Source organism: Jaculus jaculus, chromosome 8 (genome assembly GCF_020740685.1).
Source record: "Jaculus jaculus isolate mJacJac1 chromosome 8, mJacJac1.mat.Y.cur, whole genome shotgun sequence".
Lineage (NCBI taxonomy): Eukaryota > Metazoa > Chordata > Mammalia > Rodentia > Dipodidae > Jaculus > Jaculus jaculus.
Window position 1 is genome coordinate 117,827,209 of NC_059109.1, and position 18,934 is coordinate 117,846,142.

At 50.0% G+C, this 18,934-nt stretch overlaps 1 protein-coding gene across 1 annotated transcript in view; it reads left to right on the forward strand.

The window, feature by feature from the left end:
* Ctnnbl1 (catenin beta like 1) overlaps nt 1-18,934 on the forward strand; it is a 192,736-nt gene that overhangs the window by 163,653 nt on the left and 10,149 nt on the right. The window contains exons 13-14 of the mRNA XM_004666678.2: nt 1,978-2,058; nt 18,646-18,783. Coding sequence (XP_004666735.1) covers nt 1,978-2,058; nt 18,646-18,783 — 219 coding nt within the window. The remainder of the gene's footprint in view (nt 1-1,977; nt 2,059-18,645; nt 18,784-18,934) is intronic.

The window sequence follows — 18,934 nt, forward strand, 5'->3', positions numbered from 1 at the left end:
GTTCTGCTTCTTGTGTCTAAATCACTCCTCTGTGAGCAGGGAGTTACCCAAGGGTGGTATAGAGGGTACTTCAAGGGGATTTTCAGACCCAGTGAAGATGGGATTATAGGAAGCTTTGGGGAGTGGTACACAGGAAGGCAAGTTGAGAGAACAGGCTTTGGGTTGAGACGTCTGGATTTCAGCCTGCTTTTTCTTATTTTTCAAAACGTGTGCCACTCTGAACCTCACTTCCCCCAGCTTTAAAATGGAGACATTAGTACCCATCTGGAAGAATCAATGGGAGGTAAATTAGACAAACTCTTACTAGGTGGTAGTGAGAAAATAAGGTAATGATAAGAAAATGGTAGAGCCTGCCCTAGGTGGGCTGTGGAAGCTGGCTGGGATCACTAAATGAGATCAAATAGATAATTTCTATTGTTATCTCATATCCCAAACCAAAAGGTTTTAACCTAACAGGAGCTGACATTTGTAGAGTGACTGCTGCGGCATGGCTAACAGAACCACAGCCTTTTGCTGTGGCATGTGATCTCGTAACACTGTGGTGACCTGCGTCCATGTCAGTCACACTTTCAATAGGAACTTGAAGCTTAGAGATATCATGTGACTTGTCCAAGATCACACCAGCAATAGTAGTAGAGCTGGGATGTGAAACCAGGTTGCCGAAAGCCTGCCTGTGTGTTTGATCACAGTGTGCATGACCAGGTAATTCCAGAGGAGTGAAATGAAGGCCTAAAGCCCCCCTCCTTTTTTAAAAATTATTTTACTTTTATTTATTTATTTGACAGAGCGAAAGCGATGGGGGTGGGGGTGGAATGGGTGTGCCGGGACCTCCAGCCTACGTAAACAAAAACAAATGCCAGACGCATGTGCCTCTTTGTGTATCTTAAAGCCCCCCATTTAACATAGAGTAATTGCATTCCTGCCAGTGACCAAATAGGGCTAGAGCACAGGCTTTTGAGGATCCAGGGCTGCTTCTTTGAGCCCATCTCTGACGAGTTTTGCTGCCCCAGTAGCAGTGTAACATGGCACAGAGCCATCAGGTTAGGACACAGCATGTCAGCAGTCACCATGTGGTGACATCATCTAATGTCTATGCTCTCGCCACCATTATAGTGGGGCTGCTGTCATTTTTCTACTTCCTTATCAGGTCTTTTCCAGTTTAAAGAAATGATGGACGTGGAGACACTTGATCAAGTGATGTGAAGCACTCAAGTTAATCCAACTGAGGCTCGGGGCACAGTCTTCCTGTTCTGCTGAGGCCTTATTGGAGCAGCGCCAACATCAGCTCCTGCCCAAATACATACCAATGGGCCAAGAGTCACAGTGGCGCCAGCCTAATGAAAGACAGGACAGAGGTCGGGGCAGCTTCATGAAGTTCCTCTGTCCTTTCAAGGACGTAGGAAACATGAACCTTTTCCAAACCCACTGAGTGTCCTCTGGCCATGTTTCAAGCATGACTTTGCTAGACTTAAAACTGACTTATTTCTGAACAGAAGTCAGCCTTTTTTCAAAGTCACTGAAGGAGTTTTTCTGGCACTCTCTTCTGACTCAAAAGCAAGTAAGATTTTATTCAGGCATTTTAAAAAAAAGGAAAAAGATCAGCTTTGGGGCAGAAGCTGAACATGAAAGGTTTCAGTTGGAAAAAAAAATCTCTGTAAAGTTCTAAGTGAATTTCAAGTATGTAACTTCAGGCGCCTTCCCTTTGCAGGAAGAGGCTTGAACGTTTATTTATTTATTTGTTGTTAACAACTTGAATTCCCAAGAGGCCTAGAAGAGCCGGGCACTCCTATCTTCTCTGGGGAATGGGCCTGTGTTTAGGCTTATGCATCCTGGGCATGTGGTCTATTACACACCAGCACCCCGCTCTGGTCCTGGAGGGTCCCGAATGCTCGTCTCCCTGTCAGTGGAAGTGGCAACAGAGAGATGAGGAGTGTGCTCATCTCTCCTCACTCCTGCCTGTGAAATCCTCTCTTTCAGGTTGACAGACTAATGGAGCTGCATTTTAAATATCTGGGTGCAATGCAGGTGGCCGACAAGAAGATTGAAGGGGAAAAACATGTATGTATCCCCGCCTACTTTTGCCAATTACTGACCAGCCTCCTGTCGGGTCCCCCTCTGCTCTTCCTCTTTCGCCACAGGGCGTGTAGGGGCAAAAGTGCATCCTAGAGCCCCCTCGGCCACCCAGCGTGTCATAAAAGTGCAGCTGGTATCCGTCGCCAGCGGGCATTTGTATTAGTTATTATTCTTGTTGCCGTGCCCTCGCTGCATTCCCGACGTGTCCCTAATGCTCGTCTTCCATGTCAGAAAGGGACACACGCGTCCTCCTCTCTAAGCAGCGACAGAGACGAGAGCACAAGCAAGTTCAGGGAGGAAAGGTTCATATCGACTCTCAGTTCCTCATGGCCGGGAAGCATGGTGGCAGGGCCAGGGGCAGGAGGCAGTGAGAAGCAGAAGAGGAGCCCTGGTGCTTTTTTCTGCAGTCCAGGACCCCAAAATCAGGATGGGTCTTTCCTGGGAACATCCTCACAGACATACCCACAGGCTGTCTAAATACAGTTTACAATTAGGATTAACTGCTGCAGCTTGCTTCATAGTGTCAGGATTTCTCTCTCTCTTCCTCTCTCTCTCCCTCTCTCTCTCCCTCTCTCTCTCTCTAGGTAGAGTCTCACATTGGCCCAGGCTGTCCTGGAATTCACTTTGAAGTCTCAGGCTGGCCTCAAACTCACAGCGATCTTTCTACGTCTGCGTCACAAGTGCTGGGAGCACAGGCCTGCACCACCACACCCGGCTTAGTGGCAGGCTTTTAGGAGGAAGGATTGAGCTGACCCAGGTCAGCCCTGGCGAGGACACAAGCCCCTAGACAATCATCTCTTTCAGGAGTACCAAAAAGCAGTGTGGCTACTCAGTACCACAGGGATCAGGCTATCTCAGTCAGTCCTCAGTGGGCGGCTGCCATGGTCCTGAGAGGGACGTTCTGAGGAAGGGGATTCCCGGGATAGAAAAGCACAGAGAAAACAGAGGGGTCAGTGGCTCCAACTCCCCATTTCTGGATGGAATGCTAGAGGTCCAGAGAAGGAGTCCCAGCTGCTCTGCAGTACCAAGCCCCGGGCCTGCATGACTGCAACTGTCTTGTGCGGAGGCTCACTGGGGGTCATGCTCCCCATTTCAGCCCACAGTCTCTAGCCATGGCTTACTCCCTGCACTTCTCAACGAGGGCCAGTCTTCCTGTCTGCTGCTCAATGTCTAATCTGCATTCTGTCCCGAGGAGACACTGCTCAGTGTTTGGTTGCACTGGCTGATCCCTTCCTGGCTCCCTGCACAGTCTGCAGGAGCCCTCGTTTTCCTTGTGATTGGGATGTGCTAAATCTCTCCATTCTCACCTGAAAGACACACTTGATGCTTCCAGACCTTGCTGGCAGGAGCGAGGAGAGCATTTTTCTGCGACCCCACCCCAAGAGTGTGCAGAGCCACACCCCCCCCCCCCCCCCGTGTATTGGGAGTTATACTCCGCTCCCTGCATAGCAAAGCTAAATGGCTTGCTTCTCCCCCTCTTCTTGCCCAGCCCCCCAAACACACCTCCATTTAGGTAGAGGTAGATAGTAACTGCTTTTCACTCTTGTCATTTGCCTGTGATCTCTAAGCCAAGTAAGTGCTCAGATGTTTTCTGATTGATTGGATTGATTGGCAGGGACTTTCTTCTTGCACAGCGATACCAGGTGAGATAAAAGGCAGCGTCTCTAACCAGCAACGCGGGCTTCTGACATGAGCCTGCTCCTCGCCCGGTGCCTTTGTTCCACACCCTCCCTTGTTTTGTTCTTGTTTGAGCTTTCCTCTTCTGTCTCTTCTCCACACAGGGACTGGTACATGAGGGGCACTGAGTGAAGTACCAAGTATGCTCATCTTTATCTGCATGGTGACCAGGCACAAATGGAAATTCCACAGCTGTGTGGACGCAGTCATGGGGCTTCTGGAATGCCAGCCCAGCTGCGGCCCTGGATAGAATGTGCCAGAGAGGCAGAAGGAAGCCTAGGAGGCAGGGGCAGCATCCCAGAGTCACTGTCAGCCATGGCTTGTCATTGTACCTCATGTGGCCTGCCTGTTAGCCATACTGGACTCCTGGGTCCCCTCCAGGGTTTGATGAACTAAAAATCCAAGACAAGGGCTAGAGAGATGGCTTAGCAGTTAAGGCGCTTGCCTACAAAGCCTAAGGACCCAGATTCTATTCCCCAGAACACACATAAGCCAGACGCACCAGGTAATGCATGCACACAAGGTCACACATGCACCCAAGGTGGCCCACCCGTCTGGAGTTCAGGTGCAGTGGCTAGAGACCCTGGCATGTCAAGTATCTCTCTCTTGCTCACTTCATCTCATAAAAAGTTTGGTTTTTTTTGTTTGTTTGTTTGTTTGTTTTTTAAAGGTAAGAGAGTAGCTCTTTAGGTATTGGAACCACAGGTTATTAGAAACAGTGGTGAGATTTCAGAGCCCTGGGTTTTAATGCCAGCTTTGTCAGTTGCAGCACAGAGCTCTTGAATAGATCGGTTGACCTCTCTAAGCTTCAGTCTTTGCAGCTGTAAGATAGACCCAGTGAACCTCCTTTTGGTACTGCAAAGACTAAGCATAAAGTGGGTAAAATACAGGGCTCACTAAGCAGAAGCTGCTGGTAGTGGTAGCTGTTCTCGCTACTGTTGAAATTCCTGTGTCATCTCAAGCAAGCGAGGTGGTCCTTTCCCCTAGCACGTCACCTTGCTGGCTGTCCCGGAAGGAGCTCCCGCAGAAGAGTGGGTGCTGGCACAGTCAAGGCTTTGTCTGAGGTGAGGCATGGACATTTCAAGGGAGACCAGGTAGGCAGTTGGGCAGCAGGGCGCAGCTTGCATGTCGCTATTAGGAAACTTGGCCTGCTTCCCACAAGATTATCTGTTATCAGCATTGAAGAGGGTGTGAAATTGATTAGCACTGACGGAGAATGATGGCCGCAGCAGCTCCCCCAGCCCTTGCCAGGCTGCTGTGTGCCACAGGCAGAGGGCAGACCCTGCCATTCCCTGACAAACATCTGTCTCCTTGGTGCCAAGGCCATTTTGCTGGGCACTGGCAAACATTCCAAGGCCATTAGTGCTCAGCAGCCACGGGGCTGCGCCAAGAACCGGGGTGGGCAGGATGCGCTTGTGAGCAGTGATTGCTGCCAGCACTCAGGCTCCGTCTGGCAGAGGAAGCCACAGCACAGGTGTACTTTGTCACATAGCAACATGACCTCCTTGTCACTCTCCCTTGCGTAATCTTCCCTCCTAAGGCACAAGCAGTCTGTCTGTCTCTTTACCCTGCCTCACTGTTCAATAAGCATGTTCTGTACCAGGCACGAAGTCAGCAAGTAATCGTTGACTTGAATGCTTATTTCTAAGGCATCTGGATGACACTGACCATCAGATCAGTGATGGGTGAATGTCTCCTGCCTCGTATACTTCACCAGGGTCAAGAAATGCCAGATTTCAGTGTGTTCAAGCCACCCTTCCCTGTAAACCTCAATTTCTCAGGGCACAGTGTGCGCACTATGGATTGCACTAGACCAAGGTCCACTTGAGAGAACCCAGTCATTTGGCGGTGTTGATCAATTGCTTGCTCTGGGCCAGGAACAAGAGACCCAAGTGCCAGTAAAAGACGGCCCAGGAGTGGTGCTGCTGCCGCGGGCTGGGGCAGGGGGGCAGGGGGCAGCCACAGTCACCCCCACCCGCTCCGTGATGTGTCCACAGGCACACTGACCCTTAAAGAGAGGCATGAGTAGGACATTTCCACGCGGGAGGAACAGCAAAGCAGAGACTGCGAGGGAAGAGAAGTTATATTCTGGGAGCAGAGGGTGGGAGACCGCGGGCTCAGAGCCAGGCCTGTCCCGGCTCCCACTCTGGACACTCTGCTTCGCTGCCCCAGCCCTTTTCTTCCTCGGTGGCCTTTCATCCCTAAGGTGGATGTCTTGGTTTGTGTACTTGGAGAAATTGGGTACGTAGTGATACAGTGATGAGAATCTCCTAACAGGAAAGCTGTGGGCCCTGGGCCTGGCACCCAGAAAGGAGGTGCTCAGGCCCTTCATTTCCTCCTCTTTACAAGGACTAGTGTGCCCGTACTGCAGTAATTCCCTAGCATTGGTGACCTGATACTTCCTCTCCTCCCCCAGATATCCCAGGCCACTCTCTTGTCACACAGCCTTTACCACTGACCCCTGTCTGCCATTCATAGTTCATAATCATAGTGTGTTTGCTTCCTCTAGCACTGTAATCTCTCCTGTTCATCTAATTCTGGGGACAAATAGCCAGAGGTTGAGCCTCAGAAAAGGACTATTGCTTAGTAGACAAGATCAGTGTCTCCCCTGAGTGCTGTGGACATTGTTCCTTCACTCCCAGTTCATCCCTAGCTTTTTACATTTAATTATTAGCCCCACCATTAAAGATACTGACATGCAGGTAAATAGATTCTGTGACATAGCTACAGCAGTGTTGCAGTGTTTTGTTGGTGGTGGTGTTTGTTTGGGGTTTTGTTTGTTTGGGGGGGTTAGAAATTCTTTGGGAGGGGCTCAGTCTCACTCTAGGCCAGCTGATCTGGAACACAGTTGTAGCCCAGCCTGGCCTCCAACTGAGAGCAGACCTCCTCCCACACCTAGCTCTTGTTCTGTTTTATGTGCAGAGCTCTTGGGGCTCGAAGCCAGGGTCCTGCACATGCTAAGCAAATGCTGTACCACTGGGCGATACGCCATCCTTGCAAACTTGTGCAATGAGAAATGTACTTCTCGGGCTGGAGAGACGACTTAATGGTTAAGGTGCTTGCCTGCGAAGCCTGGGGACCCAGGTTCAACTCCCTGGGACCCACATAAGCCATATGCACAAGGTGGCACAAGTGTCTGAAGTTTGTTTGCAGTGGCTGTAGGCCCTAGTATGCTCATTCTCCCCCCCCCCAATATATATAAATATTTTTTAAGAAAGAAATACACTTCTACTTGGAAGAGAGTGTGCAGGGCCAACTGATCATATTATGCACATTTAGTTTGGAGCACAGTACTGCATCAGTCTCTACAAGGAAAGAGCTCGCTGTCATGAGTCAAGACCCACTGAGTCTTGTATTAGTGTCCTTGAAATACAAGGGCATGACAGAGCTGGGCATACCCCAAGGGCTCCTGCTTAACAGGATCTGACCCAAACCTATAAAGGCCATGTAGTGCTCTGACACCTCTGGTGAGCATCAGTCCTCATGACCAGTAAACATCTGGGGTGCTTGTCTCGGCCAATTCCACCAGGCCCCCCCCCCAAACAAGCTGAAGCTCTGGAAAGACCAAGCTCCCTGTAGGCTAAATGGGCAGAAGCTGCCGGCAAAAGACATAATTAGATAGGCACTGGCAGAATTTCTGAAAGAGGGAGGAGAGCCTGGGAGAGAGGTTTTTCTTTCTTAGTTCCTGGGAAAATTATACTCAGCAGGTTTATTCAGTAAAGTGTTCTCACCACATACTTTGCACCGTAATGACTTACAAATTGCATGCTAATTTCACCACAGTTAAATCAGTCCAGGCTTTATCCTGGACAGAAAAAAGATGGACTCTGTAATGAAACGGTATCCACAGGACCTGATGTCTTATTAAGCTGACTTGGACTGTTTCGTCAGCACGTGACGTTCACTTGAAGATTGGTATGAAAGCAGGTGATGTGCAGGAAGGAATATGTGGGGTGCATGAGGTGAGGCTCCAGTGAAATAAGAGAGGTGACCACTGTTCTGCTCAGTGTGCTGGAAGCTTCAACAGCAAGCTCTAAAAGAGAGAGGGGGAGAGAGAGAGTCCTGCTGAGAGCTTCTCTCAGCTCTTCTTTAAACCAGTGGCTCCCAAACTTCCTCAGTTCGAGAAACTTGCCAGTAGGAGGAGGGAAGCATCACGGTGCCTTTTCCCCTCCTGCCATCTTTTTTGTTGGACGCCCACAGTTTCTGACTGGAGCCCCTGAGCCCTCCACTCCTCCCTGCCACCCCTTCCCAGTCAGTGTCCTTTTTGCTCCTGGGAAAGAAGTCGTGCACGCGAATTCTGGCTCAGAACCTCCGCCACGCTCCTTGCAGTGTGGCTGTGAACCCTCACTTGCTTTTCTGACCGTCTGTCCTCCTCACTCAGTGGTGCTGATACTTCTGCTGCCTGCCACTGCCCAGGCTTACTGCAGGGCGTTCTGGGATCGGGGCTGTGTTGCCAGGGCCTTCCCCACCTACACGTCCACCGCCCGCTGTACCTGAACCCATCCCTTCCCAGACATGGCAGTCCCCTCCCCCACCCCCAGGGCCACTCCTCAGTGTGACCAAACAAAACCTTGCAGCCAGCTGCTTACTCCTGCCGCACATCCATCTGGCCAGCTCCACTGCTAGGTACCCCATCGTCTTTTCCTCCTGCCCTCGTGTAGAATAATATGTGTGACTAGTCTAGAACTGTGTCCTGCAGTTCCTTTCCCACCTACCATACCCAGAGAGCGTCTCATTGCAGGTGCGCTCGGGCCGTCTGCCTGCGCACAGTAGCCCCAGTGTTGGGGCTCACTCTGCCTGACTTGAACCTCCAGCACCTGCCACCCCCCCACCCCCCAACCTGCCACTCAAGCCACACCTGTTACCCCTCATGACAGGCAAAAGCTCTGTACCATTTGTGCTTTCTCAAGTTTGCAGAGTTCGGTGTGGTGGTACATCTGCATAATCCCCACACTCAGGAGAGTGGGGTGTGACAGTCTTGAGTTCAAGTCTACCTTGATTATCTAGCAAGACCCTCTCCCCAAAACAACAACAAAAAGGCACCTGCTCCATACACATTTGCTCATCGCATCTACTCTGCCTAGACACTTCTGTTCCATCTTCACCCTCCTCTCCTGCAGCTAGCTTGTCTCAGAGTATCCTTAGTCATTAAATATGTGTCAAGTGTCTGCCGTGTACCAAGCCAGCTGCATAGTGCTTGCCGCCAGCTCTCACAGAAAGGCCTGGCACTGCCTGAGCCCACCCTCTGCACCGCAGCCTCCTGCTGAAGTTCAGAGACCTGGTTCAGGTGTGTAGTCACAGATCCTGGCTCTGCCAACCCGCAGCCTGGGGATCAAGTCACTTAAACTCCCTGCTTCAGTTCGCTCATTTGTGAGAGGATGAGAGAAAGAGCTCTGGTCTTGTGGGGAAGATAAAGTACAGAAGTCACTAAGCATCCAAAGTTCCTGGTGCAAGGAGGGGGTGAATAAAAGACTGTTGTCAACGCTGTTGTCACAGTGTTTGGGACCTGCACACAGTTGGCTGACTCTCCTCTAAGCAAACTGATGAGGGTCTGGTCTTTCTCCTCTTCTCCAGAAGAGTCATCGTTTTCTGACTGCATCTGTTACAGTGGACATTCTCCACGCTGCCTCATGTGTTCTCAACAGTCTAATGAGCAGTTAGGGCTCCTGTTTAGGGAGAGAATGCTAAGTGCTTGGAAGTGAACATACCCCAGTAATGAAGGTGGCATGATGCTGAGGAGGAGCCTGCTGCAAGCCAGGTGATCAGTCACTTTCCTGCTGCTGGTATAAAACACCTGACCAGAAGCAACTTATGGAACGAAAGGGTTTATTTCCGTTTAGTTCCTGGGAGAAATTTCATCATGGCAGGGAAAGCATGGCAGGAGCGGGAACGAAGTGTCACATGGTCACGTCTGTGTGGGGAAAGTAGGGAGTGATGAATAGTGATGGCTCAGCTAACTTCTCCTGACTGTACAGTCCAGGAACTCAGCCCACAGGGTGGTGCAGTCCACATTCTAGAAAATCCCCCACAGACATGACCAGGGATGTGATTCCATGGTGATTCTAAACCTGCCAAATTGATAGCCAGAGATTAACCCTCACACTGGTTCAGCCACACCAACTGTACATGTGGGAACTGCCTTGTGTGCGTGCATGTCGGGTGTCCTGGTAGCTTTATTGTGGGATCTCGAGGATGTGTGAGGCCAGTCATGAAAAACTGGCAGATGTGTGTGTGTAGAAGTGACCTAGCCTGTCGTCAGTCTCTGTAGAGATCCTAGGATTCCTGTAGAGCTGCCACCTCTTAGCTCTGCACACCACCCCCACCCAGGCCTCCTGGATTGATTCCCCAGCCTCAGCTTGTACAGACTCCCTGCCTCTAGAACCCTTGTTGAGCAGCACGCCCTGTACTAGAAGCTTTTGGAGGAGGGGTTTGCTTGACAGCTCTTCGTAACTCTCCTATCTCCCTTTGCCTCTCTCTTGCTCTCTCCCACAGCGTATGTTCTCCTACTTGCTTTGAGATCGGAGAAGGGACGGCATTGCTGCATGGTGGGGTAGTCCTTTTCTGTGCCTGCGGGTAGTAGTCACCACTGGTTGGAGCTGAGTGTCCAGGCTCTTGAGTTGCATCCTCTTATTGAAGCCAGAGAGATTTCGTATTGGCTTCACAGCAACCTCTTTTATGACTGTCCCCTTCTATCAGCCAGGGGCAGCTCACTGCCTGTCAGGGGCAGATTAGAAATGGCAGCCACATGCTCACTTGTAGGGCTGTGACTGACTGCTGGGGGAGAGGCACGTGGGCAGCTGGTGATTTGGTGAGGCTCCCAAAGACAGATTAACATTTAAAGTGGAGACGTGGCTGGGAAGAGAGAACACACGAGCCTGCAGTAATGGCACCTTGATGCGCCACGTTCCACCTCCGTGGTATCTTTGGAGATGAATCTGTTTATTTTAGCAACCCCCAAACAGGCTTATGCTGCTGTGAACGGCAATCTGTTCTACTTATAATGTGCCATTCACTGAATTACCATCTAAGTTTATTCCAGCCCTCTCTTATGGAATGTACAAAATAAAACCTAGCAGAGTATCTTTTCTCTCTCTCTCTCTTTTTTTTTTTTTTTCTTAAACTCTCAAACTCTCAAATTGCATTTAGAATTTTCTGGTCTTGCCATGTCCCCTTGGCTGGAATTTGCTTCCATATGATATGAAGACAGTGTCCCATCACCTACATCTAGTGCAGATATCTAAGACTTTTCCTCCTTTGCACCTTGAGCATGAACACTGGCTTGATCCAGTTTACGGTTGTCTGAGTCCTGGTTCCACCATCCTTCCTAACCAGCTTTGTGTGCTTGTCTGAGTCCTGGTTCCACCATCACCCCCCCCCACACACACACCAGCTTTGTATACTTGTCTGAGCCCTGGTTCCACCATCCCCCCCCACCAGCTTTGTGGGCTATCTGAGCCCTGGTTCCACCATCACCCCTCCACCAGCTTTGTGGGGCTGTCTGAGTCCTGGTTCCACCATCACCCCGCACACACCAGCTTTGTGGGGCTGTCTGAGCCCTGGTTCCACCATCACCCCACACACACACCAGCTTTGTGGGGCTGTCTGAGCCCTGGTTCCACCATCACCCCTCCACCAGCTTTGTGGGGCTGTCTGAGCCCTGGTTCCACCATCACCCCACACACACACCAGCTTTGTGGGGCTGTCTGAGTCCTGGTTCCACCATCACCCCACACACACACCAGCTTTGTGGGGCTGTCTGAGCCCTGGTTCCACCATCACCCCTCCACCAGCTTTGTGTGGTTGTCTGAGCCCTGGTTCCACCATCACCCCCCACACACACCAGCTTTGTAGGGCTGTCTGAGTCCTGGTTCCACCATCACCCCTCCACCAGCTTTGTGTGGTTGTCTGAGCCCTGGTTCCACCAGGTCAGCCTGGGATAGAGTGAGGCTCTACATTAAAAAAAAAAAAAAATACAATCCACTGTTCATAGGAAGTATTTTTTCTCTCTGAGATTTAGTGAAAACTGGGAGAGGTATGGTCACGCTTACGATGTTATTGGAGTTGTGGAATGTCTCTTTAATTCCCTGTGAATCATCCTCCCCTTTGTAGAGTGCCTCATTTACATGCCTAAGTTGTTTGTAAGTGGCCTGTCAGTTCTGCATTTGTGTGTGTGCCAGGGAGGTTTAATTCTTTGATGAAAGGAGCATGGGACGAAAAAGTGAGGCACACTACCATCTCCCATCCTGCAGTCTGGCAGGCACTGTGACTGGCTTCCAGTACTTTCTCCCTCAGAGCTCTGACTCAGCTTTGCACCCCTTTCCACATCACACTATGCAGACATGACAGTGGTTTAGAGTTGGCCCCTGGGGTGAATGAACCCTGACTGCCTTCCCTGGGCCAGTGCAGGCTTCTCATTCCCAAGCAAAGAAGCTCAAGGCAAGAAAGGTTACTTGGCCTACCTCAAGACCCTAGGAGTCAGTGTTCGCGCTAGGACCAGCTCCCATTTGCCTGTCACTCTATCCTGTCTTAGCAGAATTGCTTTGTAGACCTACTGCCTCCCAGTTCAGAAACATTGCATTGTCCCTGCCTTCCTGGTGCTGGCAGAGCATCTGTTGAATGGGAAAGAAGGTGGGGGCGGCAAGAACCTTCTTTAGGTAGGAATGAGTGACTTGTGAGCTCAGGGTCCATGTAAGCAGGCTGGCCTTCAGACCTGATCTCTCACTGGTCAGTGGGCATCACTGGCACCTCCCTAGCACACTGTAAGCATGCCCATCACAGACTTCTCTGGCGTAGGCATCTTACCGGGAAAGCAGAGGGAGAGAAGCTCAGGGTGGGTTTCTTTGTATTTCTTACAGCTTTTATGTTCTCCAGAAACTCAGTCAGGTGGACAACCGGGTTGTGCTTACAGCGATTTGGGAATTCCCGGCACCCCTAGAGTTTCTTTGAGATGTCAGTTTCAACTTCATATCTTAGAAAGCCAGAGAAGGGAGAGAGAAGTTCATTAATCCATCATAATAGGTTGACCGTGCCCATACGTAGTAAGACTGAGGAAAAGAGGAGCAGTGACTGGCCATATCAGACCCTTTTAAAACAGACCAGAATTGGGAAGGTGGACCTAGAAGAAATTTGCAGGCACTGGGGACGTACCTAGGAGGGAGGAGGGCTTGCTGGGCATGCCGAAGGCCCTGGATTAGATACTCAGGACTCCATAAACCAGGGATAGTGGCATTTTGCCTGTAATCCCATGGCTTGGTATAATTAAAAGTCTGAGGTCTGGGGCTGGAGGGATGGCTTAGCAGTTAAGGCATTTGCCTGCAAAGCCAAAGGACCAAGGTTCGATTCCCCAGGACCCACATACGCCAGATGCACAAGGTGGTGCATGCGTCTGGAGTTAATTTGCAGTAGCTGCAGACCCTGGCATGCTCATTCTCATTCATTCTCTCTCTGTGTGTCTCTCTCCCTCTTTCTGTCAAAAAAATAAATAAAAATAAAATATATATTTCAAAAAAGAAGGCCAAGGTCATCTTCAACATGAAGAGTTCAAGGCCAGCATGGGCTCTGAGACTCACAGAAAAAGAAAAAAGAGAGCTGAGCCTAACCCCCTCACTTCCTTTTTTCCCTTCAGAATGATGCCTAGTCTAGTCTTCCCATTCCTTTGGATCCCTCTTCAACAGGGAGGTCACAGGGTGCTCAGCTTCCCAGGGTCTCTTCAGCAGTAAATATTCCATGCCACAGAGCTGCATGGGGCTAGATAAGGTGCCACCCTAACCGCAGTCAACCTCGCAGTGCGCACACCAGTTTCTTGGTGCTTTTGATGCTGTCTTCAGAAGCCCGAGTCGGCTTCCTCTTTGTGTGTGTGAAACGCAACAGGGGCGACGCCTCTCTTGCAGATGAGCTATTATCATATCTCAGATCTGCACTTGAAAATCTCACTTTCAAGCTGGAGCGATGCTTCAGCAGTTAAGGAGCTTGCCTGCAAAGCCTAACAACTTGGGTTCGATTCCCAAGTACTCATGTAAAGCCAGATGCACAAGTGTTACATGCATCTGGAGTTTGTTTGTAGCAGCTAGAGGCCCTGGTGTGCCCATTCTCTGTCTCTCTCTTTCTCTCTGTCCTTGCAAAGAAATAAATAAAAATATTGCTAAGAAAAGAAATTTTCACTTTTAAATTACAAGGCTTTGTGTCTATAGTTGGACAGCAAATTGAACAATATCAGGGAAGTTCAAGGAAAGAGGAAAAAGGGCAGACCAAGCTTGATGTCACTTCTTTTATTTTTAATTTTTTTGTTCATTTTTACTTATTTATTTGAAAGTGACAGAGAAAGAAAGAGGCAGAGAGAGAGAGAGAGAATGGGCACGCCAGGGCCTTCAGCCACTGCAAACGGAACTCCAGATGCATGCGCCCCCTTGTGTATCTGGCTAACATGGGTCCTGGGGAATCGAGCCTCGAACCGGGGTCCTCAGGCTTCACAGGCAAGCGCTTAACTGCTAAGCCATCTCTCCAGCCCATTAATGTCACTTCTTGTTGGTCCTTCCCATGATTCACAGCACCTCCCATGGCACCTGCCACACAGCAGTCAGAAGTGACATGATCAGCCAATGTTGACTGGGCTCTAGTAAGCAAAGAGCATTCTCTTACCCATTCTGTTGTTTCTAGCCATGGAACAAGCTTTCACCTCGGTACTCTTCCAGCCCAGCCCGTTGGCCTGCCTTCACCGTTACTTCCTGTGCCCAGGATGTCATCTGCAGTCCTGAGGCTCATTCAGATTCTAGCTCACAGTCTGCATTCCTTGGAACTTACAGCTCCACAGTCAGCCCCAATCAAGCCTCTGGCTCCCACAGCCCTCGAGACAATGGAGATGACCTATGTCATTTCATTGCTTTCTTCAGAAATGGTTTCTTCCTGTGTGGGGGCCTCCACACTGTAAGCTCTTGAGCACATGGATTGCTGGCCCAGCTCTCTCTCAGCGCCTGGCACAGTTAAGTGTGGGGTGGGTGAAGGCGGGCACTGCACTCTAGGTCCCCATGTTTACAACCTGCAGTGGCCTCCCTTTCCTCTTCCTTTTTTTATTGTGTTTTATTATTACTATTTTCTTTGTTTGTTTTGTTTTTCAAGGTAGGGTTTTGCTCCAGCCCAGCCTGATTTGGAATTCACTGTGTAGTCTCAGGGTGGATCCTTCTACCTCTGCCTCCCCCAGGTGCTGGGATTAAAGGTGTGCGCCACCACACCCAGCTCCCCCTTCCTTTTTTTTTTTTTTTAATTTTTATTTATTTATTTGAGAGCAACAGACACAGAGAGAAAGACAGATAGAGGGAGAGAGAGAGAATGGGCGCGCTAGGGCTTCCAGCCTCTGCAAACGAACTCCAGACGCATGCGCCCCCTTGTGCATCTGGCTGACGTGGGACCTGGGGAACCGAGCCTCGAACCGGGGTTCTGAGGCTTCACAGGCAAGCGCTTAACCGCTAAGCCATCTCTCCAGCCCTCCCCCTTCCTTTTTTTGTCTTTACATTGGTTTGTTTTTTCTTTTACCTCCCTTCCTTAACTCAGTGCCTACGGCAATGTTCTTACAGTAGGCCCCAAGTAGGGGCAAGGGTCTCTCTTCTCTGCATTGTACTCCTTTCCACACAGAGGAGCATCCAACAGGCTGACGGTCCTTAGGGAGTCCATATTCTGGTAACTGGTAATTTTATAATAATGAGCAATTTCACCTCTGTGTGCCTTGGTTTCTAATTTGTACAATGGGATTAATAATCCCTTCCATGCCCTCTTTAATTTTGCTCATAAGGACATGTATTGTAATAACACGTTAAGCTCTCTAGCAATATAGAAATGTAAGGTGTTAGCACCAAGTGCTTCTTGCATGAGTGAAAGTCGGGAGTGCTTTTCCCTTCCCGCGCACCCCACTGAACACACAGGCGTTCCAGAGCAAGAAGTTAGAGTTCTGAGTCGTCAATTCCTTGGACGTCAGCGCTGCCCCGTGACTACTTCCTGAACGTTCCCCAATTACAGATTACCAAGGAATTTGCTCCTAAACGAGGCTGAGATTAGTGGTGGTGATGGGCTGGGTAGAGCAGGCCCCCGCAGTCTGGAGCCCTCTGAGCCTCCTCGACAGGCCTTTGGGCGAGATGAAAAGTGGCCTTGTGTTGCTGCAGGCTGGCCCCCCGGGCAAATAAAGAAGTGCATTATCTGCGTCTAAAGTAGTCTCTGAAGAGTTCTTGCTGGAGATTGACGACCACTGATCATGATGCTAAGTCTTTCCAGTTCCAGAGAGTGGAAAGCAGCGTCCCAAGGGCTCTGTCAGTGACAGGAGCCTGCATTGTCAGAGAGAACCATGGCCATAAAAACAGTGAGAGAATTAAGAAATGGGCTGTTGTCGTCCATAGTGCGGGCTCAGTGCCTGCCATCTTAGGCTCACCGCACCTGTCAAGAAGACTAAGGTGTGTCCCTTGTCAAGCTCACAGCCTTAGTGAGATGTCCTTGCCCCAGCCCCACCCAGCTTCCTGGAGCTCACAGTCCAGGCTGGTGAAAAAAAGGCTGGCCAAGGTGGGCGTGGAAAATGATGAGGTCAGTGTGGCCTTCGGGCACATGGAGAGGCCGGATTGTCTCTGGTGTGCCAGAGTTTGGGGAGGAACAGTCATTAACTGTGAACGATCAAGAAAGGAGGGTGGGCTGCAGAGACATGGGTGGGAGATTTGGGGCTGCACTGAGAAGAACTCGCCCAGCACAGGCGTCCACACTGCTTGTTCACAGATGTGGGGAGCGGGTGAGGAAGATAGTCTACGCTCACAGAGGTCTGAACACTAACTCCAGACCTTAAGTGGGCCAGTGGGGTGGTGTGCTAATGATCAATCTGTAAGGCTGTATTGTTCTCCTCTTCTCCTTCCTTCCTTCCTTCTTTTCTCCCTCCCTCCCTCTCTCCACTGGACATATAGACAGCCTGATAGGTCTGGGGTAACAAAGATTTGGGAGGCTCAGTTCCCTTATTAGGGCTTTGGCATAGAGGGACTTTGGACTTGTGAGAACTGAAGGCAAAGTCACAGCATTCTGCGCTGGTCTTAATGGACAGCTGTGGAGAAAGGACCCTTCCTTTCCCAGCTTGACATCATGGAAGGGAAGGAGTCGTGTGGTTCATTCCCAAACAGCTGAGAAAGCTCGTTCCTGGGCGTAGAGAGGGGAGCGGGGCAGCCGGGGGGCGGGGAGGGGGGGATGGGGGAGGTGGATGCCTGAGCTCAAACGCTCACGGCAGACTCAAAACTACAACTCCTGATGAATTTTATAAAGAGCTGGCAGACAGCAGTTCAGAGCTGCCCGGCAAAAAAAACGAGCTGTGTGTAAAAAGTCAGAGAAATGCTAATTACTCTTTGTCACTGCGCCTATACATACAGACAAGTGTGATGTGTCAAAATGAGTTTGAGTTTTTTGTTGAATTGTTTGTTTGGTTGATTAATTGTTTCTTTTTTACAAGTTTAAAAAGACTTGATTTGAGCAAAAAAGGAAAGGAGGGAATATGAAGAGCTTTTACCTGTGAGAAGGCAGAGGTAGGATTTTACTCTAGTCCAGGCTGACCTGGGATTCACTATGGAATCTTAAGATGGCCTTGAACTCATGGCGATACTCCTGCCTCTGCTGTCCAAGTGCTGGGATTAAAGGCATGCGCCACCATGCCTGGCTGGCTTTTCTTTTTTAAAAAATAAATTTTTATTTTTATTTATTTATTTGAGGTGGGAAGAGAATGAGCATGCCAGGGCCTCCAGCCAACACAAACGAACTCCAGACACATGCACCACCTTGTGATCTGGCTTACATGGGTCCTGGGAATCGAACAGGGGTCCTTTGGCTTTGCAGGCCAAGTGCCTTAACTGCTAAGCCATCTCTCCAGCCCCCCAATTGCTTTTCTGAGGCAGGCTTGCACTCTGTTTCAGGCTGACCTGGAACTCACACTAGCCCAAGCTCTCCTCAGACTCATGGCAGCCTTCCTACTGTCAAGTGCTGGGATTGCAGACATGAGCCACCACTCCCAGCTTGGAATTGCACATTTTTAAAAATAAAATACAGAAGCCGGGCGTGGTGGCGCACACCTTTAATCTCAACACTCGGAAGGCAGAGGTAGGAGGATCACCATAAGTTCGAGGCCACCCTGAGACTATGTATGTGAATTCCTGGGCTAGAGTGAGACCCTACCTCAAAAAAACAAAAAACAACAACAACAACAACAACAAAAGACAGTTCCAAACATCCAGTGGCAGCTTGATTTCTTAGATTGACTATGTGGATAAGATCATTTTGACCCTGACTCATCAGATAGGAAACGTGACCTTAAGCCTGACCTCCCTGGACTCTAGTCCATGTAGAATAAAAAGCAACAAAAGGATTCTTTAGGGCTGGAGAGATTGCTCAGTGGTTAAGGTACTTGTCTGCAAAGCCTTTCAACCCAGGTTTGATTCCCCAGTGCCAATGTAAACCCAGATGCACAAGGCTGTGTGTGCATCTGTGTGTGCATCTGTAGTTCGTTGGCAGTGGCTGGAATCCCTGGCATGCCTATTCTCTCCCTCTTTCTCTCCCTCAATAATATAAAAAAGAAAGATACTTCAAGTTGGGTGTGGTGATGCATGCCTTTAATCTCAGCACTTGGGAGGCAGAGGTAGGAGGAATGAGTTTGAGGCCAGCCTGAGACTACATAGTGAATTCCAGGTCAGCCTGGGCTAGAGCGAGACCCTACCTCAGAAAACGAAAAGGAAAAAAGAGAGACTTCAGAGCAGTGGGAGAAGTAGACAGATGCGGGTGGGGCTTTGCTTGATGTGTAGCTGCCATTCTCATAGCACAGCCAGACAGGCAGCCATCCTTTGCCCCTCCACGTGTCACCCAGCCTTTGTCTCAATGCCTGTGTGTCTCTAGGACATAGTCCGGCGTGGGGAGATCATCGACAATGACATGGAGGACGAGTTCTACCTGCGGCGCTTGGATGCCGGACTCTTCATCCTCCAGCACATCTGCTACATCATGGCTGAGATCTGCAATGCCAATGTTCCCCAGGTAGGAGGGGCTCCCCAGGTCCTGTCCCTCCCTGCCTCCTTCCTGGCTAGACTCTGTTGGTCCTCTGTTTCCTGGGTGGGGTGAAAGTGACACTGTATCTCGGTGTCTGGCAGGACATCAATTGCTCTTCTTCCCAAGCCACCCTTTATCT